We start from the raw sequence: 27,288 nt of genomic DNA on the forward strand, positions 1-27,288 counted from the left end.
ATAACGTCCCCAGCCCACCTCGCCACATGCTGCAGGTTGCCTCCTGTAGGAGCAAAAAAAAATCCTGCAGGATTTTTCCAGGGTCACTCTCAGGGCAGGATTCTCTTCATAGTAGCCCTAACGCTGATGCTAAAGGGTTAAGAAATCAACTATATGTCTACTGCATATAAGACATCTTATTTAAAGGATTGATAGATTTCATGGGAATGGCACCAAACCATTCCAAACCCAATCAGTAATGTGCACATTTTAGCTCATCTTAACACTAATAAACAAAAACTAAATTAAATATAACGCTGCAGTTGTTGGAAGCAACTCCAGTGTGTTTTAAAACAGAAATGCTGACAAAGACTTTGTTGCAGCAGTGCCCAATGCCTCCCTGGGCAGGCAACCAGGTTCTCTTCAGTGAATAAATACATTTTCACGTTTTGCTGTCACTTTGTTTAATGCAAGGTACATAGACAGAAAGGCAAAATGTTGTCAGCTTTTACTTTTGGTTTTCAAAAAGTGAAGTAAATAGGAAATCCCCTGGTAGCCAGTGAGACTATATAGATTCTGAATGATTCAAGGTATTGAAAATGAATTTGAGTGTGAAATCAAACACACTGTGGTGTGCTGCCTGAGAATAATTTTTTCCCCTGTAACTTTGCCTTCTGTTATCCACAAGAAAATTCACCGGTCTAGGTTTGCTTTTGGTTCCCACAAAGTTTCCCCCCCCATTTTTCTGCGTGTTCCCAGCCACCTGGATCACCCAGAAAAGTCCTTTTCAGCTGAGTGGAGCGTCCTCAGTGATAACAAGATGAAATCCCTGTCTTGTACAACCTTTCTTTGTGCCTTATCACTTCTCTTGGTTTCTGCTGTTTGGGAATGTGTTTGGGTTTATTTCATGTCACCTTTCTCCATCTTACCTATAACCCGAAGGCCTTTGCTGCAGGTCTGATGTGAAATCTTCATTCTTGTAACACACATCAAGAGCCAAATACCACAATCCTAATGCACATTAAATTTCTGCTTAGGTCAATGGAAGTTTTGCCTAAGTAAGGCTGCAGGCTTTGACCACAGGTTTGCTGTACAGTGTGCATTGCAACGTCTGGTATTGTTTAACTCTACCTTGTTTGTTTTGAGAGACAGTTTGCATTAAGATGTCTTATGGGATAAAGTGACAATGGACTATGTTACTGGGACAAGGTAAGAAAACTGGAAATTAAAGCTTTGTCTGTTAGCAAGAAGAGAGTGAACGGTGTCGTATTTCTTTTGGCACGGCGATGCTACCAAATTACATCTGCTCTTCAAACATTTTCCAGAGGGAGGATTGCTGGACCCCACTCCAATTATAGTCGAGATGCAAAACCTCCAGCACACTCAGCTTTTTCTCTTTATACCATTTCATCATCTCCCTTTCCCCCCCTCCTCCGTCACCGCGTTTTAATTTAACTTGCAGCTTCCTGCAGAGCCTTCCCAGCGGGAACCGAAGCCGCTCCTCGCCCCTCGGATGCGCTGAACGGCATCACCTGTCTCCCTCCTCCCCAGCCCACCGCCCGCTCCGCTCCGCTCTCCCTCCGCGGCTCCGCCGCCGCTGGGGCGGGCGGCGCTCGGCTGCCGTCCCGGATCCACGCCCGGCGGTTCGGGCGTGGGAGGACACACACACACACACACACACACACACACACACGGGACGGGACTTGCGCGGGGCAGAGCGCACCATGCGCGGCCGGGGTCCGGCCCGCCCCGGGGGCCGTGTTTGCTGATGTAATCGCCAGGCAGCCGGCGCTGAAACCCAACACCGCGGCGGGCGGGAAGTTCCGCCGGTGCCGGGGCAGGCGGCTGCAAGCGCCGCTCCGCCGCCGGACTCCGCGGGCAGCCGCGGGGCTCCCCCGCCACCCGGCCCCGGTCGCCCCCACCCCCCGTCCCTATCCTTCACTTCCCTCCCCAGCCGCTGCCGCGCCCGCGGGCTGTACGCGGGCCGCCCTCGGGCTTGCGCGGAGCTCGGCGGAGCAGCTCGGTGCCGGCGGGGTTTCATGGACAGGACCTGACCCTGCGGCGCTGGGCTCCGGCTTTCCCTCGGATCTCCGCTGCCCGGGCAAATGCATACAAATGCATTTGGGAGCCGAGAGGACAAGGCGAGGACGCATCTCTCCCGCGGCACGAACGTAAGCGGGAGCCGGGGAGGCGCGACGGCGGGACCCGCTCCCCCGCACGGACCCCGACGGGGCGCACCGCACCGGGGCGGGGGGCTCGGCCGCGGGGCGGGCAGGGGACGGGGGCAGAGGACGGCGACCCGGGTGGGCTGTCCCACACTCGTACGCCCCCGAACAGCAGCCGTAGCCCCACGAGGTCCCGGGTGTCCCGGGAGGACCGGCGGGGCCGCGGGCTGCCGGCTCCCGGCACGAAGCCCGGCTGTGCCGGCGGCTGTGCGTCTTTCTCCTCCCCACGCCCCTGGCCCTTCAGGCGCTCCCCCTTGTCTCTCCTCTCCCTCTTGCTTTCCTGGATGCTCCCGGTCCCGTCCAGCACCCTCGTGTCATCCTGTCCCCGTCCAAACCCGCAGCCCGGCCCGGGGAGGGTTACGGAGGTGTGTGCTCCCACCCCCGCAGGGGCAGCCTGTCCCGAGAGCCAGCGCACGCCGCTCCCCGAGGGGGTGACGGGGATCCTGGGGGAGAGCGTGCCTCTGCACCCCCCGGTAACCCGGCTGCTCGCCCTGCCTGTTGGTACCTAGCTGTTAAAGCGAACAGCCAAAACCTGCAGAATTTATGTTTAAGAGCTGAAGCTGCTCTCTTAATAATGGAGATGACCAGATAACTATTTACATGCTTCTGCAATAGGTTTAGGTATTTCTAATGTACGGTCATCTATGATGCAAAGGCAGAGCTCTGCTGTCCTCTATAGTTTGCCTAAAAGCAGCCTGGGCAAGATGATTGTGAACTTTTTATAGTTGTAATGATGTTATCTAGATTACCAGTATGTGTCTCTTTTTGCAAAGTGCTTATTTTATTCAGCTATGGCTTAAATGAAGTTTACTGGGAGCTCCGAGCCGGACAGAGGAGGATTAGTTTTGTGTTGTAGTGAGGATTAGTTTTGTGTTGTAGTGAGGATTATGTTGCTCGAGTGTGCCTGGTGTATAATCTGGGTGCGCTTGAGTGCTTATGAGCAGTTAGGTGGCTGCCTGAAGGTGGCCTTCCCGGGAGATCTGCGTGTTTAATGGCTGCGTCTGTGGGATTTCAGGAATCATCTGAATGCAATCTAAAAAGGGGTTTACTTGTTATCTGTTAAGGGATATTGCTGATAGAGAAACATAAATTGAATTATAGTAAAGCAGTACAGATGTAGTTTACCCAAGTTCAAAATCTGAGATAGCTTCAGCATATATATCTATATGCTTCTTTACAGACAGAATTAATCTTGTTTACCTGATCTACTTGACTAGAGAGAAAGCAACCTGGTTACTTGCCTGTGTTGAGAAATCAGAAGCCTTCACAAAAGGGTCAGGTTTCTATAGCATATCAATCCTTTGCAACCCAGAGCACCTTTTTGTGGAAATGCTGTTAGGTCAGACCTGCTACCTGTATAGGGCTGTCTCTGCAGGCTAAATAAATAAGGCTTCTACAGCTCCACGACTCCTAAATATCCCACCAAATTTGTTGACAGAGTATTTAATTTTAAAACACTGTTTTAAAGGGGAACAGCCTTCTGTTCCCCTTATCTCTTGCGAGTGATGAGTTTTAGAACGTTTGAAGAGTGATCTACGAGATGCATGGAGACAAACAAACCTTGAGAGAAGAGAGTATTTCACAGGAGTGGGATTTCAGCTGTGTACTTGTACTTTAATACAGAGGGAAACACTTGGTGTACTCCGGCCAGACGAAAGGAAAAATCAAGGACATGCTCATAAAATGGGTCAAAGATCACACCTTTTAAATTAATGTTTCTCCTCTTAGAAATACTAAGCAGTTGACTGTTCCTCTGGATGTGGTAGTTTCCCATCTTAAGCCAAATGCTGTCCAGAGAGTGGCTGGGCCACCAGGCAGGGAGTTTCCTTTCTCCGAAGCACAGCACTGTGGTAGGACTGCTCTTAGGTCGCTGCTCCTCAGGAGGAAAGAGCAATACACCTTTTGATCCTCTGCCTCGTACCTTATCTTGTGTCTCTCCCTTTCCCCCTTCTTTCAACTTGTGAACCTTCGGCACAGGATTCAGGAGCGTCCCTCTCTCTGGTTAGGTGCACAGTGGCATCCCTGCCCAAAGGGCATGCAGCTCTCACCTGGGAGAGGCTGTGGAGGTTGTTGTGTCCTCTCAAACCGTGTTGATTGTGGGTCTCTTCAAACTGCAGCACTGGCCCTGCTGGCTAATTTCATAATAGCAGCAGAGGAAGATATCTTTCTTTTCAGATCTTGAAAGATAAGATTTTTAATAGCTTGCAGTCTTTGAGAAGCCCGGGGCATCTGTGTCCCCAAGGTGGTATCACCCTTCCCAAAGCCCTCCTTGGGCTTGATGGACATAAACTGGGCCATTGTCCTCAGCAGTCCTCAGAGGAGATCTAATGAGGTAATGCATGTGGGGCAGGTGCTGGCATTTAAACCGTCATCACTGACGAGCAGAGGGCTGAATGCAGCCCTCGAGCTTAGTGTGTTCTGCACCTGTGCCAGTTATACCGGGAACAGGTTTCCTGCCTTCTCTCGCAGTCAGTGGCATTTCTTCCTTTAAACCTGAGGTTTAGGCAGCTAGCCTGGAACGAAGAGGATACTGTTACCTTGCACCGCTCTGCACTGACCAAACCTGAGCTCTGTACGCTGCTGAGTAGTCTTCAGAGGGTGGAATTTTGCATCGTTGCTTGTCACAACTTGCTTTGAAGCTTATCAGTTTCCTCATCCATCTGTCATCCTTAATGGAAAAAAATAAACACGGATAGTTGCTGTCCGCACATAGGAAGAGGCAAACAGCCACAAGATGTCAAAGATTATCAGAAAGACTAAGCTCTGTTTTAAGTGGTAGAATAGCTCAACCATGTTTGATAGTGCCTTTCTCCAAACAATTATATAGTTGCTGTCAGCTTGTGCTTGTGTGTAAAATAGGAGGATGAAAAGGCAGGAGGAGGGGAGGAAGCTCAAGAGATACCTAGACTCTAGGGCAGGACATAGCCAAGGGGTATTGGAACAGCTTCGTGTGTGACAGACATTAAAGGAGGAAAAATAGCCAGCATTTGAATCAGCTGGAGTCTCCTGGCCATCTGCTTTTGCATTTTTCTGTTGTCATGTCCCAACAGGGCAAGTCTCCTCAAGAGCTATGGGCTCAGCTAAGGCAGGTGGCCCAGGCTTTCAGCATGCTGCTTGCTTTGTCCCTTGCAGCTATGGCAGACGATGGATGAAGCCGTATAAATGTTACACGGCAGGGAGCCTGGTTTAGTGGCAGTGCTTGTGTGAGAATGGAGGTTGAGAACTGGCTGCTCTGCAGCTTTTAATGCAAAGAGGAGTGGTCTTGACCAAGAGGGGCGGGTTTGCATGAACAGATTCTCTCAGAAGGACAGAATTTCATTTTTTTTCATTTTCAGCCAGGGAGGTCTCCCTGGTACAACTTCCCTTCAGGTTGCACATGGTTTCATTTACAAAAAGTTTTACTTCTGAAAAAAGGTAGAAGGAAGACTAACTTTTTTCCCACGCATTAGGGGAACTCCAGCCCTATGGTTGTCTCTGATCCCTGTTTTTTCTCTTAGCTGATCACTCATCTGTTCTTGACATTAGCTGGAGAGTACTGTGTAAGCCAGACGTTTGTCTTTACCTCGCACTAAATGTTTCTGTATATCCAGTTACATCCATGTAATTTACAGCCCTGGGAGCATTTTGGAATTTCTTGCCTTCCTACAGCGTTTGCTGGGAGGTGATGGAGGCAGATGCCTGACACACAGGTTGTCCCTGGCTGGCGCTGTGGAAGAGGCTGTTGTAATGTTAAGAGGAGTCATCTTCGCACTTTGGGCTCTGGGGTTCTTTGAGCATTCTGACTTTGGAGTTACCTAAAATGTCAAATACTATTTTTAATTGTGGATTCATTTTGCGCCCATGAAAGTCAAACAAACAAATAAATAAATAAATGTCCTGAGTTTTAGCTGATACAGTGCAATGCGTGGACTTTCTTCCTAACCGAGCTAATCCCCTGTGGCTGAGCTTCTCATTAGGTCAAAAGATGATGCATTGTGTGACACAGAAACTAGTTACTTGTGAAATAACACCAGAACTTGAATTCTGGTCTTCAGAGCTGGAAAAAAGAAGTGAGTGTCCCGTTGGACTGTTGGACAACAGTCAATATTAGGTCTCTTGCAGGAGCGGCAGAACGGCTCCAGTAGATGTTTCGTGGCTGTAGCAGGAGTAAGCCTGAAGAGAGGAACAGCTGGGGATTGCAGTGGTTAATTTTAAAACGTGCCCTTACAAGCATGTAGGGATTTATAAGGCATAGTTTCCACCCCACTCCCCTTCTGTGATGAGAACTGGAGCAATGATGTATATTTTTTAATACCCTATACATTCTGTGCATTTTCTTCTAAGAAACATGATGTATCTACAGTTTCACAGAGGCAATACCAATGACAAAATATTGCTATTATTATGCCTTACTGTTTCTTAAATTATTCATTTGTTCTGATTGCCAGAACTTAAACTCTCACAATATGTAAATCCACACGTAGGTGCATAACCAATGGACCTAATTTTGTCCAAGATCCAGCCTGCTTGTTTGCTTTGACATCTTTGAGCAGGTGTTTTGAAGAATGCTGCAGGAGATTCTTTAAAATATATCATAGCAGGAAAAATATAAAGCTCGTCTTCTCTGCCCCTGTAATTTGAAATCCTGTTTAAATAAGTGCTTTGCCTGAAAATCAGCGTGGCAATTTGTGAATTCAGTCCAGAGGAGAGGACAGCAGAGAGGTCTGCCAGCTGGAGACTCGGGGGTGGTGGATAGTGCACTTTGTAAAAATTATTGTTTGAACCAACACGTCTGTAAGGAATGGGAGTTTGTTGGGTCTCCCTTTCTCCTCCCAGCATTTGCCATGGGTGGTTTTCCTCATAACAGGAATTGGGGGGAGGCTCAGCCAGTAGGTTTTGGTTGGCAGGTGTCTATCAGGGGCTGGGCTTGGGGAGGGGGCGGTTGAGAACTACCTGCTGCTGGGGTTGGGCGGGACTGGGGAGGAGGGGCGCAAGAAGCAGCGATGCCAGCTGCGAGTACCTCCTCCTGAGGGGGACGTGGTTTGAAAACTGGGGTGAAACCCCACAGTAAAACTGCCTAAGTGGAAGGAGGGTAAGTGATCAAACCCATCTTCTGCTAGATATATGAATTCTGACTTCTTCTTTATTTCACTGAGCAGATTGAGTGAGAAACACAGATATCTTCCTTTGTGATTTTCATACACTTGGATGTTTCATGAATGTGTGAATTGATTTTTTTTTTTTTAGATACTGTTCTATATATGTGTGTGTATATACACGTGTATATAAATAATTAAATCATAGCATGATTTCTTGTCATTGTAGCATTACTAATACTTGGTTTATACATTCATTATCCTCTGAGCTGAAGGTAACCTGGCAGCGATCACTCAGTGGAAGGAACTTGTCTGTCATTGCTGTCTGAACCACGTGTGGCTGTATAAAGCGGTGGGATTTTCTTCCTGAGCGTTTTGTGCTGTGCAAACCTAACTAATTAGCTGGCAAAGCTACATCAGATGAAGTTAAAGGTGTTTAGTTGCAACTGGGTTACTTTCAAATACTGTTTATTCCAGATGCTTAAGCATTCTCTGGCATGGTCCAGCAAATGCATTTAGTTTGTCTAATGCTTAATATTATGAAAAGTCAATGAGGTTACATATGTTAATGAGCAAGAAGACCGAGCTGCGGCTAGAGTGTGACTTGGGTAGTCAGTATCAGAACTATGTTTATGATACTTTAGAAATATTTCTTCTGTGCACTAAATAGATACAGGTTACTATTATTGTCACATACGTCTGTTTCTGTGCCTGGATGTCCAACATTAACAGCAAATATATTTCTCATTTATTAGAAGATCTAGTCACTGATAAAGTGTGGTTAGATGCTAATACAATAATGGAGTAAAAAATAGCAGACAGTCTGTGTTTAACCATAATAAGAACGGGTTTTTTTGCCCAACGCTTTGCCAACGGTGTCTTCATTTAAAGCAAATTTCGAGCACATAATCTATATCAACCTTATATATGTTTGTCGCAATCAGTGAGTGTATAGTACCTATCAGTATTGCTCTCTTCTATCTCAGCATGAAGTTTTAAGTCAAAATGTAATGGGATTTTTTAATTTTTTGTGAAGAGCATGTCTTGTTTGTAACACGACACAATTTTATCATACGGGAACAAAAATGTGACACAACATTTTCATTTATGGTAAAATGAAGTGATACAGTGACAAGCCTGATAGCAGGTATGCTGGGATAAAAGTATCAACTGATCTCTACAGGCATTAACTTGTCATTTGTTTTATAGCTTCTTTACAGTAACTTTTTTTTCTTTCCAGGAAGGCATTTAGTACATAGCAGCATTCATATTTGAAGGCTGCTGCAAGAAAATATAAACCAGATACCCTGGCTTTATTAATAAAGTAACTGCAAAATATATGTACTATATATGAGGGTATACGTAATCCTCGATCTTTGTGTAAAATGCCTTCTCAGCATTAGTGGGAAGTTGTACAGCGTGATGGCTTTGATCCAGGACTTGCTGAAGTCAATGGTATCCTGCCATTGACTTTGGACACTGAATCAAGCTCCTAATTCCTGGGAGTTCTGAAACTTTAGATATTTTCTCACAAGTTCTTTTCTTTCTTTCCCTTTTAGGAAAACTCTCCTTTTAATTGCAATATGTGTAGCTGTGGGTGTTGCACAAGTTCCCAAACAAGGTGAGAACGCTTTTTTTTTATGACAGGATATTTGTATAATCTGTTACTAGATGAAAAGAGTAAATGGGCTGTTGTTACTAGTGACCTTAGAGTTCAGTTCCTTAATGGTGAATTAAAGAAAATACCAGCTACAGAATAATGAGAGCAAAAGTTTAAAGCAACCAGTTTGGAAAAGATGACCTTTTGAAAATTACTCAGACTTTCTCTCTATGAAATTGCTTACATATTTAAGCAAGCTCTTCATAAAAGAGAAGCCTTGTACAGTGAAAAGGCTTTGCTTGTGTCTTCACTGCAAGTGGGTGTCCTTGGGGGTGGCAAGCTCTGACTTGAGTTACCTTTGCACTTAGGGCTGCGCAAGCAAGCCATTGCAGATAATAAAGGCTTAGTCTAGGCTGGCATCATTAAAGCAAAAAGTGAAATTGTGTATTCATTTGGTTTTGCATTCAGATGCAGATGTTAGTGGGGAAATAGGGTTGTCTTGTTTTAAGTTTCTTTTTTGATCTGCCAGCTGTTATAACTGCACCAGATGTGCAGCTTGCACTAGAGACCGCTGTGGGAGTATCGGCGTCCCGAAGTGGTGGGGGCTAACGTGCCATTAGCCATGTCTTATCTGCCAGGAGAGTGGCAGTAGCACTTCTCTGCCATGTTCCTTCACCATACAGGTGAAGCAAGAAATGGGCCATCCTTGGCTGGTAAGTGTGTTAACTGGAAACACCCAGCTATTCGGTACTCACGCACAGCTGGCTTGCACGTTTAAGGCAAGACTCATTCCTGATAACGTTTTGCAAGAGCCCTGTGGGATATCTCGGCAGCCTCCCACCATTATTCTCACCACTGCCTTTTTCCTTCTCATAGTTCCCTGCAAGTGGCGAAGCTTGCTTTTTTTTTATTCCAGTTGTTTTTTCCCCTGTTCTCTTTGTAGTTTTGCCTTCCGTTAGTTTGCCTGGTAGGACTGGTTGTTGCTTTTTCACATTCATCTCAATGGGGGACATACGCTTTCGTGATGACGGGATTTCCCCGGATTTTTCTAACAGCTGAGCCAAGCTCTCATCAGAGGAGTGGCAGCACCCATAGCTGTGTGTGGCCTGCCCCGCTCCAGGCCTGTGGGGACGGAAAGGGAGAGGCTGGTTTAGGGAGGCAGGTTGCCTTCTCCCGGTGTAGCAGGAGGAGGTGAGGGATGCCAGGGACAGGTGTGCAGTGATGGTTGGCCTTCATCCCTCCAGCCCACCCTCCTCCTCTGCAAAGAAATAAACAATTTCTATCACTTCTCGTGTGCCTTAGCCTGAGAATTGCTTTTTTTAATGAAACTTCAGGCGAGAACCGTGAAGGCTACAGGACTGGGGACGGCAGTGGCACAGGGAGTGGGTGCACTCTGAGGCTTATTTGCCTCTCGGCTGAGAGTATTTTGTGCACAGAGCTTTGCAGAAATGGGATAAAGCCTCTGGTCTTGACATGCTTATATCTGCTTGTTTTTGTATTTTGTCACCAGCAGATGAAGGAGCTTTCCTACTCTTTTTTTATATTATTATTTTTATTTCTCAACAGCATTTCTAGATAGCCATATGAGAAGCTTTACACAACGGAAACCCCCCTCCACCCTCCATGCATAGATCCCATACACAACTTAATTTTCTTTAAGTGCTTGCTTGGGATCAAAACGATGCATTGAACCTTGATGCAACTTTCTGCCCGTGGGTGAATTTGGTCCCTCATCCGCTTTATTTGCGCAGTGTATAACCAAGGTTGCAAAAAGCAGTTTGGAGAACAGCAGCCTGAGGAAACCTCCTTAAAAAAACAGAGCAGCTCAAGTGTATTCTTCAGTCTCAGTATCTAACCTGCAGAGCTAGCGCTGCTCCTTCACAGTGCTTAGAGTTTGTCCAGGAACAGGATTGTCTGCCCATTAGGAATATGTTAACAGTTAAGTGGTTATTAAAACTTTCTTGGCAGTTGTATTTAAAAAAAAAAAAAAGAGTATTCTGCCAAATATGAAAATGCTAGCTAGAGTAATTAACATTCCTTCTCTCCTGAGCTGTTGGGACAGCCTGTGCGTGCTTTACCTGAGAAGCTATGCCTTGTTCATTTTGGTAGGCTGCTATAAATTGTGTTCAGTGAAATATATGTAAAGATACAGCCTCAGCCTTTAGGAATGGTACTTTGAGTGTGGCTCAAAGAATATACAGTTGATACAGAATCAGTGTGTCTGGTTGCCTTTCCTAGACCAGTCACTTGGCCTGGTGTCTGGGAGAGCATTGCAGCCAGGTATCTTAATTTACCCAACTGCAGATGCAGCGTCACCTGGGAAATGGGCAACCTGATGGGTGACTACTTTCAGTTTGGGTGGAGCTGACTGATGAATGACCCTTGTCTTTGCCATATTGGCAAAGGGAAAGTGAGTAATGTGTATACTAGGATCGCTGAAATGGAGAAAGCACCGCAAATATCCTGCCTTCGGAGTAGTCATGAGTATGGAGGAATGTGGAAAACGAACAAGAGAGACTGAACAGAATAGGGGTGAGGAATGACTAAATAGCCAAATCCCCTCATCCCACCCCCATTCCTTTCTGGGATATTTTTTGTGCCATGAGAGGGTCAGAAGATTTTTTGCTGGAGTCCATGTTAGGTTTTGCCTCTCCTCATGATGCAGTAAGGTCGTGAATTTTTCAAGTTCTAGAAGGTGGAAGGAAAGCACTTGACACCAAAAACCCAAAAAACTGTTCCTCCAAGAAGATGAGCTGTTACAGTTTGGAAGACTAATGGGTTGAGTGAACAGTAAGTGAAGACAGATGTTTTGCAGACATGGGTAAACAAAGAAAACTGACTACTGATAGGTAAAGAAAATAGTGGTTGTCATGCTGTGAGGAAGAGTTGAGAGGATTGCTTGCTCCCAAAACCCTTTGTACTGCCAAGAGCTTCTGAAAGCCCTTAAAATAAAATAAAAATACATGTTGGACCAGAAATGAAGTGACTGGCCAAAAAAGTTTGGAACAGCCATTTGGCTTGATGGTGGGTTAACAGGCAGCAAGTCAGCAAGGAATAATTAGTTGATACTTAATCTTTTGCTGTAATTTTTCACACAGCATTTTTTTGTGTTTAGCTTTTTCAAGACCTGTCATTGTTCGCAGAAATCTGTTTGGAGGACATGGAGAATGTGTCTTATTTCTCATCATGCTTTCAGATGTTTTTCCTTTTTTTTTTAAGTAACTTTTAAACAACGTGCTGTTTTCAAATCAGAGCTGCCAAAATTTTGGCAATTTTGCTTGCAGGTTGAGATTTAATAGTGATACTCTCGAGTGTCATTTTTAAATTGACTGTTTTAAGCCAATTTAAGTTTAAGCTTTTTTGGTTTGTACTTCAATTTATAATACTTCAGGCAGACCACGTACATTGTTATTTTGAAATACAAATATATAATTGCACATATTTTAAAATACAATTACTTGCCACATATTTCAGGTTGGGATGTGATATTTAGGCATGACCTTAGGTTAGATTATTAGCTCTTTTCCTCTGTGCTGTGCTGCCCAGCCAGTGCACAGAAGTGCTGGAGCTGCGTCTCCAGCCTTGGGGTATTATTCGCATGTGTAAGACCTCGGCATTGTCCGGAGCTCAGGACCTGTGTTTCTTCTTAGCTTTCACAAGGGCAATACAAGTACAGCTTTCTCTTCTGTAACTACATGCCGACCGTGCAGGACCGGGGTCCTGGGAAAGCGTGGTGGTTCATTAACAGATGCATTGTGCTTCGAAGTTCTTCTATAACCTGACCTCTGTTATCAGTTTGACAGATAAAAATACAGCCATAGCAGATTAATTGCTCTGAGGCAAAACATCTTGAGAAATTGGCGTACACATGACTTTCAGCAAAGATATGCTTTCCCCTTACCTCTGTCTACGCTGGCTATCCGCCAGGGTAATCTTGGCGTGTCCGTGAATCTCAAACATGACTAGAAACACTACAAGGTGTGTAATTAATTTTCAAGATGTACGGTGCATTCAGGTTGATGCTTTTGGTTCCAATTTATAAACCACTCTCAAGGAAATCTTGGGCTCTTTTCATAACTTACCACTGAAACTAAGCCAACATCTGTCTACTTTTAAAGTTTGCTATGAATACATTCAGTAAACAGAGAAAGACTGGGAAAGGAGACCTTTTTTCCACTAAAAGAGTGAACATCCGTTTGTTTCACTTGTTCTTTTCTCTTAATATAGCAGAGAATCCTCAACTTTTCTTGGTTAATCCAAATTTTTGTTATGCCATTTAATGGCTTTATTTTTACTTCATATAAGCACAACGGGCCTAGTAAAAGTACCGTCAGCTAAATGCTATGGGAAGTGCCAGTCTCTTCCCAGTAAGGCTTATTAGATCAGTTCCACTGTTAGGTACTACTAACCAGTTTTAATATAGGTGGTTCACTGAAGCCCAGGTCCAGCCAGCTGTTCCAGTTGGAGGGGAAAAAGATGGTATCATATGCTTCTGTGCAGTGCTGTTTATGAAAACTACGATGTTCAGTTTCCCCACGTGCAGAGAACTGGAAAATTTAGGTTAAAGGGACCTTGAACTCATCTGGTCCTACCGCCTGTTGAGATCAGTGTCAATGTCGTAGTTAGTTCAGGTTGTTGGGTCCTGTCCAGTTGGGCACTGAAAATCTCCATGAATGGAGATTACACAGTGTTTCTGGCCTCCTGGTCCAGCACGTAACCACTTTTGAGGTGAAAATTCTTTGTATGGAGCTGGAATTTCTTGTGTTGCAACTTGAGCCCGTTATTTTTTCTGTTTTCCCTATAACCCCAATTCAGGTAATGGGCAATTGTAAACAGATTCCCCGAAATGTTCCCATCTCCAAGCCAAGCCAATGTAGTTCCATCAGCCTTTTCTCCTCTCATGTGTTAGCCCCCCAACCTTCTTGTCTCTTATTTCCCTGATTGTGTTTTATCTCAGTCTGTGCAGTATTTCTGTGGCATTTTTCACAAACACCCAGACAAATGGTTTTACCAACCAGTGCTACAAATGCTGTCTTATTTTGTGAACCTACAGGAAGACTGTGGCAGAATGTGGAAGAATGTGGAGTTTAGCTCCTATTGTAGCCTTTGTAGTGTTTCTGTTTCAGCTGCATCATAAGAGTTCTAGTGGTATCTTTATATTCATCCTGAAGGAAGAAGGTGTTTATGCCCACCAACTCCAACATGCCTAAATCTGATTTAGGCAATACCAAATGAATTCAATCATCTTTGACCATTGATTTACCCTTTAGGAGGGAAGTGGCTTTGATTTCTTATCCCAGGTCAGATATAATTTCATTTTATCAGGAGGCTAGATAATTGCATTTCTAACCATTAGGTGAAGACATTTATCCAGCTAAAAGATGGAGATACTGTAAGGTCCGGGCTAAGGAAAAGGCTAAAGCACAAAGCTCAGGTTATATTAGACATTAGAGGAATCCAACAGTGAAAACACCACTGCCTGTTCCACCCTGTAGGAAGATCTCCTACCCAGACTTCTATATGCCAAAGTCAAATCTATAGGACATAAATCAGAGGACAGCTGCTTTCTCTGTCTCCTTAATGTCTACTGCTGTCCCCTGCTGTGGAGTGCACTCAATTCAATATCTTGTCTGGGTAGCTGCAGCCTTACATTCACTGGGAGGACAGATGAGCCAGAAGATGGGAGCACTGCCCCTTGGGTCCTGATATTTCTCCTCTTTCCTTGCTCCTCACCACTTCTGCTTCTGCAGAGTTCACCTCATCTGTGGCCCTAACAAGTAAACTGTGTGGAGGGAAAGGAGGCAGCAGCACACTCTGTTGCATCTCCCCTTGGAAGATCTTTGCATGTATCTGTGCCAAAGTGAGACTAAAAGAAAACAACCAAGCGTGATCCCACTGGGAAAACAATTCCCTTTGAAGCCAGCTCTGTAATGGCATGGGACCTTGTTTGGCGGCAGGGGAGCTCCCTGGTGGAAGCACAGCAATTCTTCCCAGACACCACTTGAATTAGCTCTGCAGCACATAGTAGCTCCTCGGCAAGGCTTACCTTTGTGTTTTGCTTTCAGCTAGTGACTGTCTTCTGGTGCTCTACTGAGGTGTTACTGTGTTATAAATAGCTTGTCCCTTCTTAGAAACAAAGCAACCCTCCCCTCAAATGCTTTCATTTAAACTTTTCAGATAAAGACGAAAAGCGTGCTTTTATTGCAGCTGGCTTTTGCAAAAGAAAAAGTTGAAGTTAAAAGAATTATGTGCTCAAAGAGCAGGCAGGATTAGCCAAATAAATAAGGAACTAACAAAGTGTGTTCATTGTCTACTGTGAAAAAGTTGAAGATAGCAAATGGGTATTTTTCAGTTTTGTAAATGAATTAACCTTCAATGGGCATTATGTGGGCCCTCCTGTGTGGTTTTGTTGTTTTTTTTTAAAGATGAGAATCTTGTTCTGGCTTTAATTATTTGTTTGATTTGTATGAATATTGGTGTGCCTTGCACTAGGGATTTAGTGGCCTTGCTCTGTGCAGTATATATGCTCTGGGAAGTACAGATTTGTTACGATGTTGTGTGTATGTTTGCTTATATGGATCTGAAAACAAAATCAACAGTATGCCTTTATTTCTTTTTACAGCAATAGATGTTCTTCATCAACTGGGCCTTGTGAAAGATGTTCAACAGCCCTCAGAGACGACAGTGCCCTCAACATCATCTCTGTTACCTCAGGGTGTTCGTCTAACCGTATCAGGAGTTGTACTAACTGGTGATGCCCATATTGAGTCCCCCATCGTTCAAGTCATATCATCAAGTCTAGGGCATCAGTTCACCATATTGGTTGGCTTGTACTCTTACAGAGTAAATAATGCTTTCCTTTTCAGTATTAGGAACAAAAGTAGACTGCAGTTTGGTGTCCAGCTGCTACCGAGAAAGGTAGTGGTGCACACTGGAGGGAAGCAGTCCGTATACTTTGATTATAGTGTTCATAATGAACAATGGCATTCATTTGCCATTGACATTAGAGACAAGACTGTCTCAATATTTGCTGAGTGTGGAAAGAAGTACTATAGCAGGGAAGTACTTTCTGAAGTGGAGACATTTGATTTGGATGGTTTATTTACCCTGGGAAGGATGAACTCTCACTCTGTCAGCTTTGAAGGAGTTATATGTCAGCTAGATATTATTCCCTCTGCAGAAGCCTCTGCAAACTATTGTAAATACGTGAAACAGCAATGTCGCCAGGCTGAAACATATCGATCTCCGCTAGGAGCTCCACGTGTGTCAGATGGGCTGGATATTTTTCCAGAGATGATGATCAATGAGAGAAACCAGTCAGAAGATATATCAGCTTATAGAAGGAAAGAAGCATCAAACATTCCTGTTAGCAATGTTGCTCAGATTCACTTTCTCCCAGAATACTTTGAGTCAAGAAATGTCTCTGCATCGGAGTTGGCAGGGGCCAAACCTCTGTTGCTGGAAGCTTGGCCTGAAACAGAACTCCAGGAGAATGTCAATCTGCCTCTTCATCAGCAGGAGATGAGCGAAAAAAGAAACATCACTAAAAGTCCTCCAGGATCACATTCAAATACTTTAGATAATACCACAGAAGATATAGGCAGACAAAACGAGCCTTCTCTGATCTCCCCTGTAAAACAGAGTAAAACCAAAAGCAAGGGAATGGATGAAGCAGAACAGCATTTAGATGAACCAAGCAAAAAGCAGCAAATCTTCAACACAACCCTGTACAGTTTGCCCACTGACCTCTCTCTGGATAATCAACTCAGTCCAGGGCAGGAAGGTGCATTTGATGCTGATGAGACTTATCACACGGAAAACAGTTATGAAATTGGTATTGATAATTATGCTTATGACTATGAAGATCTTGACAAAATGTTTGAAATGGGAAGTGTCAGAGGTCCAAAGGGGGAAACTGGACCTCCTGTAAGTTATCTTTACTACTCTTTTTCCTATAATGCAGCAACATACATTTAACAGAGGCTTTGAGAGAAACCTCGCAAAGCATGCCAAAGCTGTGACTGCAGCTTCTCCCGGCTGTACTGTACAAATGTTTGTCTGCCTTAAGTATGTCTCTTTCCCGCATGTAACTTTGGTGTAAGTGTTGTATACTTTTATTTACTGGCAGAATACAGAGACATTCAAGACACTCACATTCTGGTGAAGTGGTAGGCAACCCAGACTTCTGTAAAATTTGAAATGCAGCCAGATGTGTGTAACTGCTACACTTAATAAAATTACAGGATAAATTCATACAGTACACAAATGTAGACACTGATCCATGAAAAGAATAACCAGGCTGTTTGGAAGACTGACAGGGTTTTCCCCCTTGAGCAATACTATCAAAATTCATAATTGTAGAATGAGACCAATTGCAGAATCTAGACTGGTAAAACCATTTGTAACCCTAACCCAAGGTTATGGGGTCATGCAAACCTGCATGTAAAATGATTTTCAGAACAGTCTTACAAGATTTTGTGGCATTTTTTCAGTTCACAGGTTAAGTGATCCCTGAAACTGTTGCAAATCCACAGTAGTGCTTTTAATAGAAAAAAAATAAAAATCCGTTTGTCCTTTCTCTTATGCACAAGGCTCATAAACTTTTTAATACATAAAAATGGGAGCAATATATATGAAGCTATAGACAAGAAAGAACAGCAGTTCCTGCTTAGCCTGGGAAATATGATAGTGCTTGTTTGAGCTTTTGGTTAAAATTTTTAAACCATAGCATAAAGTAGATAATTCCACTTGCTTTTTTTTTTTTTTGAGGGGATGTGTGCTGTGCATTTGCGTGGTTATTACTGGAAAGCAATTTGATGTGTGTTAAGTAGCTGCTAATATTTATTTGAATATGTCCATAAATCTAATGCATGTATTCTTTCAGCACTGAAATATTTTTTTCTTAAGGTAGTTGACAACTGAAAACCTATTTAAAAGTTTGATTTTTTACTCTAAACAGGATTCAGATGCAAAAGGATTGTTACACAATTGAAAAATGTGTTAAGGAATTTATGTTAGTCCAGGGGTGCTCTTGCTTAATCTTTTTTAAATATGAAGTCAGTCTTTTTTTTTTTTTTTCTCTTTTTGTCCCTTAAGATAGTATTTATGGGGTCATATCACTAAGTATGTAGCTGTCATCAACATGAGGTTAATGTCCATTTTTGGTGCTTAGGACGTTTAGTAACTCCTAATGGAAGCTTTTAATTTTAGCACGTATCTTGTACATTGTGATTTCAGTCAGTTACAGCCAAGACAGTTAAATCCATTCTTTTTTACATGGCACAGAAATGGCTGCTGATAATGCTGTTGGTTGTTTGCATTACTAAGAAACTCCAAGCAAATTCTCTGTTTTTTTTTTTCTAGACAGACACTATACATAACAGCATGAAAGATGACAGCTGGTTTGGAGACTTCAAAGATGTCTGTAGTACCATTTTCTGTGTGCCTCTTACAGGCTGGGGATGCAGAAGTTTGTCTCATCTAGGAAGGCAGTTAGCACAGACCTTGGGTTTGGTATAGTCTGTAGCAATGAATATGGTGCATTTGTACTGAAGTGTTTTGCTGGGTCAGGATTTAAATGACATGCCCAGGGTTTTAGAGATCTGGGGCAGAGCTGGGATGTTAATCTAGACCTTTGTGGGCACTAGTTTGGCTGATGGGGCCAGCAGCACCCACTGGAACAGAGGCAAAGCTAAAGCATTGTGCTGCCAGAGAGGTGGATGCCAAAGGGAGATGAGGCCTCTGCATGGCCTTGTCTGCACAAGCTTTTGGAAAGAATTGTGCTCCGTGGAGGTTGTGTGGCACAGCACCTGCCACTGTTGTCGGCCTCGAACTTGAAGAGGTGATCTTGGTTTGCTTTCTCAGTCTAGCACACCGATGTAGAGAAGACCAGAGATAATCCAGTTTTTACGTGTGACTCTAACACTTTAATACTTAAGTACCCACAGAGTCTTATCGATGGGAAGCCTAAAAAAGCAACACTGAGGAACTTGCATGCTTGTCTTGCATGCTTGCATGCTTGCATGAACCCCCCCTTTTTTTTTCCTTCTTTCATTATGTTGTGGTTGGTTTGAATCTTCTTTCAAGATTTCAAAACAGAAATAATGTTCGTTGTATTGGGGTTGACAGGCAAGAACTAGCTTTTGTAGTTCTTACACTCCTTAGCTTCATCTTTGTTTTTAATCATCTACCAGAACTGAATCTTGCCTTTTACAATTAGGCCCCTTGTATTCCATGATCCCACAGCTGTGGAATTCACCCACCACTGCAAAGCAGGGCTCCAGAATTCACGCTTTCATTTATGGATAGCATATGGAAAAGGGCACCTATTTCTTCAAAACTATTAAGACCCTGATTAAAATTCTAGTAGTTGCAATGACCAAAATCCCCTACAAAAATACGAAGTGCATTTAAAGTGGAACAGTGTGGTCTCCTGAACCACTAGTTTAGAGGGAAAGCTGTTCGTTCATCTGACGAGCCACTCTTTTTTTGTGTTGCAGAGGATGTTGGCACTGTGTAAAGATTAAAAAAAAAAAATAAAAATCTGGTGTGTATTTTTAACTGCTTAACTTCTATTCTTCATTACACAGTCCTAAAGCAGTTTGCAGTAACATGATACGTAGAACTACGCTAGTAGAAGGAGGGTTGCTGTGAGCTGAAGAGGTGTTTAGGTTAGTTGCTGGTAGGTAACTGCATCTACAGGCCCATCTGCACAGGATTTGGCCTGAGAAATCAGCTAGGAATTATTTTTCTCTATTGGAAAAGCTTTCTGGATTATGAAAACCCTCAGCCAGGAGGAGAAGTAGAAGACCAGAAGGTGGTGTTCCTTAGTTGGTGAGGAGAAGCAGTCTGGAGATATTGCCAGGAGGAAGTGGAAATGCAAGCCCTGCATTAGGCAGAACTGAGTCCTGGGTAAGATGCTCTTCCAACCCAGAGGTGTGAGAGCGAGAATCTTGAGAGAAGGCGGTTCAGAGATCCTAAATGTGGTGCTAAATAAACAGCAAGTAAGGGTAGCATCAGTTACCCTTTCAATCTTAGCTTATTTCACTTATTTTACTTACCCTTTCACACTTTAGCTTATTTCACTCTTAGCTTATTTCCCAGCCGAACAAAATTGCTTGCTGAGGCTCTCCCCGGCCCCAGGGGATATATTGAGCAGTTAGTGACTTCCATGCATTTTCTCTCTGCAACTAACCCTCACGTTTCTCTGCCCACGCTGAAAAGTCTTATCTCTGTAGCTGCTGATTCAGATAAAAACTTATTATAGCTGTTTTATTTTTAGTAGCAAAAAGATAATGTTAGTCTTAAATATGTAAACATTTAATTTAATTCTCCTGAAACTGATGCAGTTTCCCTATCTTCTACACAACATTATTGAAAGGCTTTAATCCATAACCCAGAGCCATATATATATATTCCTCTGATGTTGATGACATCGCTTTGGCTGTTGTAGGAATTCTTGACAGAGAAAGGGAAAGACTTCCACAGCTGTAAAGAAAGGAGGTTAATCATACACGAGTGACTGCCTGCTCCAGGGCATTTGGAAAGAGAAGCATGCATTTATTTTTTTTTATCGTTTCCAGTGAAATGCAAATAAGCAAGAAGAAAAAATAGGTGGATATTCATGTTTGGTAGGATCTTTGTTGCTCAATAATTAAATTAATGTCTGTATGAAGTAATATGCTTTAAAAAGGTAGACAAAGCATGCTAGGAGTAGGGGAGCAGGTAGAAGAATTCTGAGTGGCAGACTCAGAATTCCAGATGGTCTAAAACTGATGGGGTGAAATTTAGTGCAATAGTACAGAAATTAAAAGTACAAATAGAGGATGGGGGAGTGATTGGTTAAGCAGTCAGATGAGGGGTGACAAAGTGATGGTACAGTGCACTAGAGAATAAATGCATCTTACCGCTGTGGTGCTTGGTACGTTACCAGGAGTGGTGAGTATCAGAGACAGGCCATTTCTCTCCTGGTTTGGGTATGCTGAGGCTGCAGTTCAGAGAAGTGTCCTCAGTTTTGGGTGATGAGCTTTAAAAAGGGTGTAGACAGACTAGAAGGATTGCAGAAGGTTGCTGTAAATGTGGCACAGTTATAAAAAATATGATTCTGAGAAAAGGTTAAAACAGAAGTGTGTTTAGTAATGAAAGTAATGGACAAATGTTATAGTTTGCAAAGGGTGAGTTCATAAAGATACTTTTTGCCTGTTTACAGAAAGTATGGCAAGACAGAGCAGGAAATTTTAGGTGTGACTTAAGGAAAACACAGCTAATCAGAGCGATACCCGCACAATAGCACAAGTGATATTAGCAATGTTAAAAGTGGAATTTCCTTTCATGGAGAGTTTTTTAGAAGAAGTTTGGAGCCTGATGTTTCTGTGTACTTCCCCGCTGTATTTCAGGTATTTTGGTGATGATGTGCAGAAACACTCATGGGGTTTTTGTTTTGCCCAAGGACTACCTGCCTTAGGTATTTGATGGATCAAGCACTAAACTCATATGTTTCTTTAATTTGGCCTTTTACAAAAGTGCTTGAGGTGAGCTGAGGTTGAGTGGTTGGGATGTAGTCAAATGGCTTTTGAAGAGAAATTTCAGTGAATATGATTTAGATATTGAATGGCAACAGGATCAGCATGTGCCTGTGTAGAAGTTTTAACTACTTAATGCAGAATTTACTGCTGTGCATCTGAAATCTTACGGGCTTGTTATATGTAAATGAAATGTTTCCTATTACTTCTGGTGTAGGGCAAGTTTAAAATGCATGCATCTTTAGAAGGGCTTTAGTATCCTAAAAAACGTCTATGAAAGTTCACCACTACATTCATCCCAATGACCATTTGAAATGCAGTGAAAATTTCTGGAAGAGTAGCATCTGCTTGTACTATTTCATGATAAAACCATGAGTATTTGGAACTTGAGCATCTTTCTGCAATAGCTAAATGAAATTTTTTACAATTATTAAGGACAGTAAGTTGTATTACCTTTCTTAAGGTACATATGATCTGTTTTGAGCAAACTGATCTTACTAAATAAATGAATTTTAAATTTGCATCAGTAATATTTACACAAAGTAACTATTTTTTTGTTGGTGGTTAAAATGTCAAATGGAAAAAACCCACATTAACACTTTTAATTGCTTCAGGTTTGTTTAATTACTCTTTCCAGTAGTTGGAGGAAAAGCTATTCAAACAAATGACTAATTCCTTGGTCTAAGAGAGGTTGGCTCGCTCACAGATGTTGACTTCTGAGGCTTACATGGATGCCTAAGAGGCATAAATAGCTTCCTAGCTCGTATAAAAACAGTCATGCTGATTTGAAGCTGTAGTTGCTTTCACAGGTTGAAGGAGTACGTAGGGTGGAATAACTTCTTACTAGTCAGAAAAGTGTTTGCAGGAAGACTTAACGTGTGCTCTACTAAGTACTTTTAAGGAAATGTAGAAAGCATCTGAAACAGGGATATGGAAGAACTTTGTACCCCAAATTGAAAAAGAACGCACACTAGTTGCAACTATTTTACTTAAAAAATATAATATGTTTCCCTTTGTAGTCCCAGAATCATTTTCTAAGAAAAGTGCATCTCCTAACTTACAATTTGAAAGGAGATACTAGAGAGCATACTGCTTCAGCAGTGGCAGGGTGGGAGCTCTCTGTGCCATTTCAGGTATGTTTTTGACCTGGACAAGAACACCAGGCCAAGAGCTTTCCATGAGTCTGTCTGCTACATTTTGTTGTTGTTGTTATTAAACACAGGGGTTTTTTTACATTAGAAAAATATGAGGATGCTAGTGAGCATTTATGCAGTCAGGGTGAATGGCGTGCTTCCTATGCTAAAAGTATCACACGTTACGGTTTGACCTAAAGACCAGGACTGTTACACAGATTTGTGTCTTCCAAATTACACAGAAAGGGAAGAGCAGAGTATGGGTTTCAGCATAACTTAATGTGGTATGTATGGATATACAAATATTCCCAACTATAAATGGGCAGTTGCACTACAATTAGACTCCTAAGATTATTATGATTAATTGGAGAGGAAAATTTTATTATTTTTTTTTCTTCCTCAGAACAACAGTGTTTTTCCCACATTTGTCCAAAGTGGTCTGCATTTTGGACAAATGAATGTAATGGGCTTGACAATGCCTAAAGTCTATAATCAGCAGTGTCTTCTCTGCCAGTGATGTTATCTTTGCAAGGAAGAAGAAATACAGCTTCCACAAAGCTTTAGGTGTTTGAAAATGCAACTCTTGTCATAATAAAATAATTTGTTGGTTGCTAATAAAACCCCAAAGGGTGTCTGTCTTTTTTCCCTCCTTCTCTCCCTCTTTTTTTTCCTTTCTTTTCTTTTAATTAGGGTAGATTTTAGTATAGAGCTCTCATTTCTGTTTGAGTACTGTGAAGTAGATACAGACAAGGAAAGGTTTCTGTGATCAAAACAACTAGATATACAGAGGGTGGTACACTGTGTAATATTCTTATAGTGACTAATAATTTATTTGCAAAAGATACATCTGGTTATATACTAGCATTTTTAAAAAATCTGCATTTTCTTTAACGAGAATGATATTCATTATATACAAGGGCAAACATGCTACCAGTTATTCTTATCAGAAGCTTTTATTAGGAAACTGAACAATCATTTGCCTGTGTTTATTTTCTTCTATTTCATGTCTGTCTTTTCTGTGAGGTGGTATCCCATTTTTTTTCCAGTTACTTCTGACTTTTCTAAAATGTGTTTGGCATGCCAGCATGCTTATTAACAAGGCTTAATAATTCTCTGCTCTTTGTTTTGAAATACACTGCAGTTGCTTGTTTCTAATGCGTGAACTGATCTTTTCTTCCTTTAATACAAATACACTTAAGTAAAAGTTAACTATCTAGATTGTTAGCTACAGTTCCTCTGACATACGATACTTTCTAAACAGAAATCTGTTTCGGAGTCAGATTAAAACCACACGTGCTTATAGTTTGGGAATTGGTTTTCAAGTTGAGGTCTGCATGAGCAGAAAGTCATCAGTTAGAAGAACTGGTGTCATTCAGACTTGTGATGCTTTCCTTGTATTGGGTTTTAGCCTCAATTGTTTTGATTTTCTATCACCAGGGTCCTCCAGGTCCTCCAGGTTTACCTGGTCCATCAGGAAAGAGAGGTCTGCGGGTGAGTAAAACGGCTGTGTTCTTCTGCAGCATTAACCAGGTCACCAATAATGAAACTGGAGTTTGCATCATTTTCTTTTTCTCAACTTTATTCATACGCTTGGTGATTATGAAAGTGTATGATTCTTAACATTTGGCAGATAGGTTAAAGTAAGGGAAAGCAAACAGGGGTTTTTTTTTTCTGCTGTGAGCCTCCATCATAGTTAATTCTGTGTATGGGTGCGTACGCAGAGCGCGGTTACATTTGTACCTAGCTTTTGCTGCTTGCAGTGTTAACTTTTATTTTTTCCATGCTGCTCCCATCTGCTGCAATGTAAGGTCATGTTCATTTGTGTTTGGAATGAGGGGGAGTGAGCAATGCATGCCGTGACCACAGAGGAGCAGGCAGTGGTTACAAAATTAACCAGTGCAAAACATAGCCGGGGAGGGGGGGGAATCACTCCCAAAAATCTGTTTTAGTCTCTTGTGTTACAGCGGCTTGATAAAAGGGGTGATAGATATTGGGGTAATTTGCCCAAGAAATGAGCTACAGTAGCAAACATTGATTTTTACTATTTTTTTGGTATGACTGGGCACACCCCAACATGAGTGGGGACAGAGCACAGGCTTTGCCGCAGTGAGCAGACACCCGCGCCACAGCTGCCGAGAGCACGTGGGAGAAGCCTGTGCCACTGCAAGGACTAGTTAACGGGGCAAAAGAGGGTAAATCTGTGTTTGCATAATTGTATACAAAAAAATATGCCTGAGGAGTCCCTGAGGTCATGGTTGATTTGGGGGCTTTTAGGGGAATGGTAGCTGGAGGGAACAGGTGAGGATTTGTTGTGTAGATAATTTCCGGACATGGTATTTGGGAATGTAAGTGTTTATGGCTGGAGCACACTCATCTAGGCAAATCGCAAGTGTGAGATAAGTTTCTATGAAGGCTCAGCAGATCTGTGGGAGGAGTTTTGACTCAGCCTTTGAGGAACGTTTAAACAAACTGCTGCTCAATAGTGTGTTGAACATCCTGTGCTTTGCTGGCTTTCAAAACTTGGTCTGACTGGGTAGGAAAGTGCACTGGTCAAAGGGGCCAAAAACCAAACTGATGCTTTAGAGAAGTAAGAGGCAAGGGAGTAGATGAGACATATTTAAAAGTATAAAATGAAAAGCATTCCTTCAAATCTGTATCTTCCTGGCTTCTTGGATCCTTTTATCAAATTATCCTTCTACATAAGAGCTGACAACTCTACAACTCAGCTTTTTGTGTTGGTGTTGCATAGTGCCTCTGTCAAGGATATGTCTGGCATCAGAGGCAGGATCCCACATACCCAAGTAGATCCGCACAATTGGGAAGTCATCTTTGGTTTAGAGGAGTCTGCCTGTATGTTTAAAGTCATGCCGGTTGGTGAGATCTCTCTTGCTCACTTGTTGTTTGTTTGGGGTTGGACACTTTGGGCATGGTATCAATGCCTGATTAATGGCTAGAGATTTCCATTAAAATCTGATCTTGATCTCTGTAATTCTATGGTAGAGAAATCCACATCTGACAGTTAAAGTTTTCTGAGAGTCTTGGCTTGTTCTGAGTTTCTCAAGAATGAAATTTCAGCCATTTCAGAATTACTCAGTGATGAGATGAAATTCCCCTGATGCCTCTCATTTCAGGAGGACACTCCTGCACCTCTGTGTTCCAGTACTATGCCCCAAAATAATAACATTGCAAGCAGCAAAAGCTTGAAGCTACCGCAGCTATGTTGGCACTTTCTATTTGTTTCCTTTTTCCTAAATCCCTGAGAGCGCCTCCGAAATTGCCAGTGTGCAAATTAATCTCTCAAACAGCACATGGGATTAGCATTTCTGTGGAGTTATGTCAACATTGTCATTAGTGAGAGGGAGCACTTAACAGATACAGCTTCCCACGTTACTGCAAGGTATAACTGGTAAATTCAGCCTCATGTGGGGGAAAGACAGACGCTGACTTTATCTGTTGTTAGATCACTGAATATATGAGAAAGCTGAAAAGGATTCTTATTATTTTTGGTATCTGGATTAATTGTTTGCATGAAATTTTGGCCTTAGTGAATTCAACAAGAGCTTTGTTGCTAATTACCTGGGATAGGTCCTTCAGTGTGTGGAAGATGAATAGCTGCTGATAGCCACTGCAGCAAATGTTTTCCCTAATGTTTAGTTTGTCAAGGAGTGAGGATTGCGGAGTGTATTGCAGGAACAGACACTTATCCTGGAAGGCGTAGGTAGACCTGATAGCCTGTTCTGTTCCTGGAATGGTTTAAGTCCAACTTCTTTATTAACGAGCCCATTTTCTACACTGGCTGTGGGAGGATCAGGTTGGTGAAGAGTTTTTGTCTGTGTTTTGTTTGGAGAAGGTGGAATACATTGCTTTGAGTCATCTTTTAAGTCAGTGAGAACTGATCCACTTCTTTCTCATTGCATTATATAGCTGGGTACCTCAGAATGTGATTTTTATTTCTTTTTTTTTTTTCTGATTTTTATCTCTTACCTCCAAGCTCTGTAGCTGGAGAGCAGCATTGCAGTGACTGTGCACCAAATACCTGGAAGACAATAGAAATTAGGATTATTTTTTTTACAAGAAAGGGAAATACTTGACTTTGACTTTTTTTAGGAAGATGTACATGTTTTATTTCTTGAGAATCCTTTGAAAATCTCAACCGGTGCTTCTAAAAGCAGCAATGATGCAGTAAAATGACTCTCTGCAAACTGTTCACACTTGTCCCACTCCTTTTTTGTTTTTGTTTTTTATAGGGTATTCCAGGACCACATGGTAATCCAGGTTTGCCAGGACTGCCAGGTCCAAAGGTGAGTTAATTTTTCCATGTTGCCATGTAAATACATGAACTTAATGACTTTTTGGAAGACACAGAACTGTATCCTATAATAGAAGCAATTGGCCTTCTTTGGTTTATGGATGGAGACTGTTACTATAAACATATTTTAATTAAATGTAATCAATCAAATTTAACTTCACATGAAAAAAAATAGTAGTTTATTCGGGGGGGGAAAAAACCCTGTGTGTGCAGAATGATGACTTGGAAACTGTTATCTATGCAAATAGTGTGTACTTCCCAAAAGAGTTTCTGTAAATCAGCTCTGCCTGTTTGATAAACTGGAATTTAAGTGAGAATAAACATTTAATTGCTGTGACCTTTTGCCTTGCTTAAAAAAAAAAAAGGAAGAAAAATAGTCTGTCATTCTCTATAAATTCCTCTTTTTTTGGTCAGTGCCCAACCTTTGATATTCAAATACTCTAATA

The 27,288-nt window shown here is 42.4% G+C and overlaps 1 protein-coding gene across 2 annotated transcripts in view; it reads left to right on the forward strand.

Moving 5' to 3' along the window:
* Positions 1-1,801: 1,801 nt before the first annotated feature.
* The window catches only part of COL24A1 (collagen type XXIV alpha 1 chain), a 150,675-nt gene continuing 125,188 nt past the window's right edge, over positions 1,802-27,288 (forward strand). For both annotated transcript variants that reach the window (XM_074596551.1, XM_074596552.1), the window contains exons 1-5: positions 1,802-2,150; positions 8,839-8,900; positions 15,502-16,805; positions 23,971-24,024; positions 26,781-26,834. In XM_074596551.1, coding sequence (XP_074452652.1) covers positions 2,095-2,150; positions 8,839-8,900; positions 15,502-16,805; positions 23,971-24,024; positions 26,781-26,834 — 1,530 coding nt within the window. In that variant the 5' untranslated portion in view covers positions 1,802-2,094. The remainder of the gene's footprint in view (positions 2,151-8,838; positions 8,901-15,501; positions 16,806-23,970; positions 24,025-26,780; positions 26,835-27,288) is intronic.

This window comes from Larus michahellis, chromosome 8 (genome assembly GCF_964199755.1).
Source record: "Larus michahellis chromosome 8, bLarMic1.1, whole genome shotgun sequence".
In the NCBI taxonomy this organism is placed as follows: Eukaryota; Metazoa; Chordata; class Aves; order Charadriiformes; family Laridae; genus Larus; species Larus michahellis.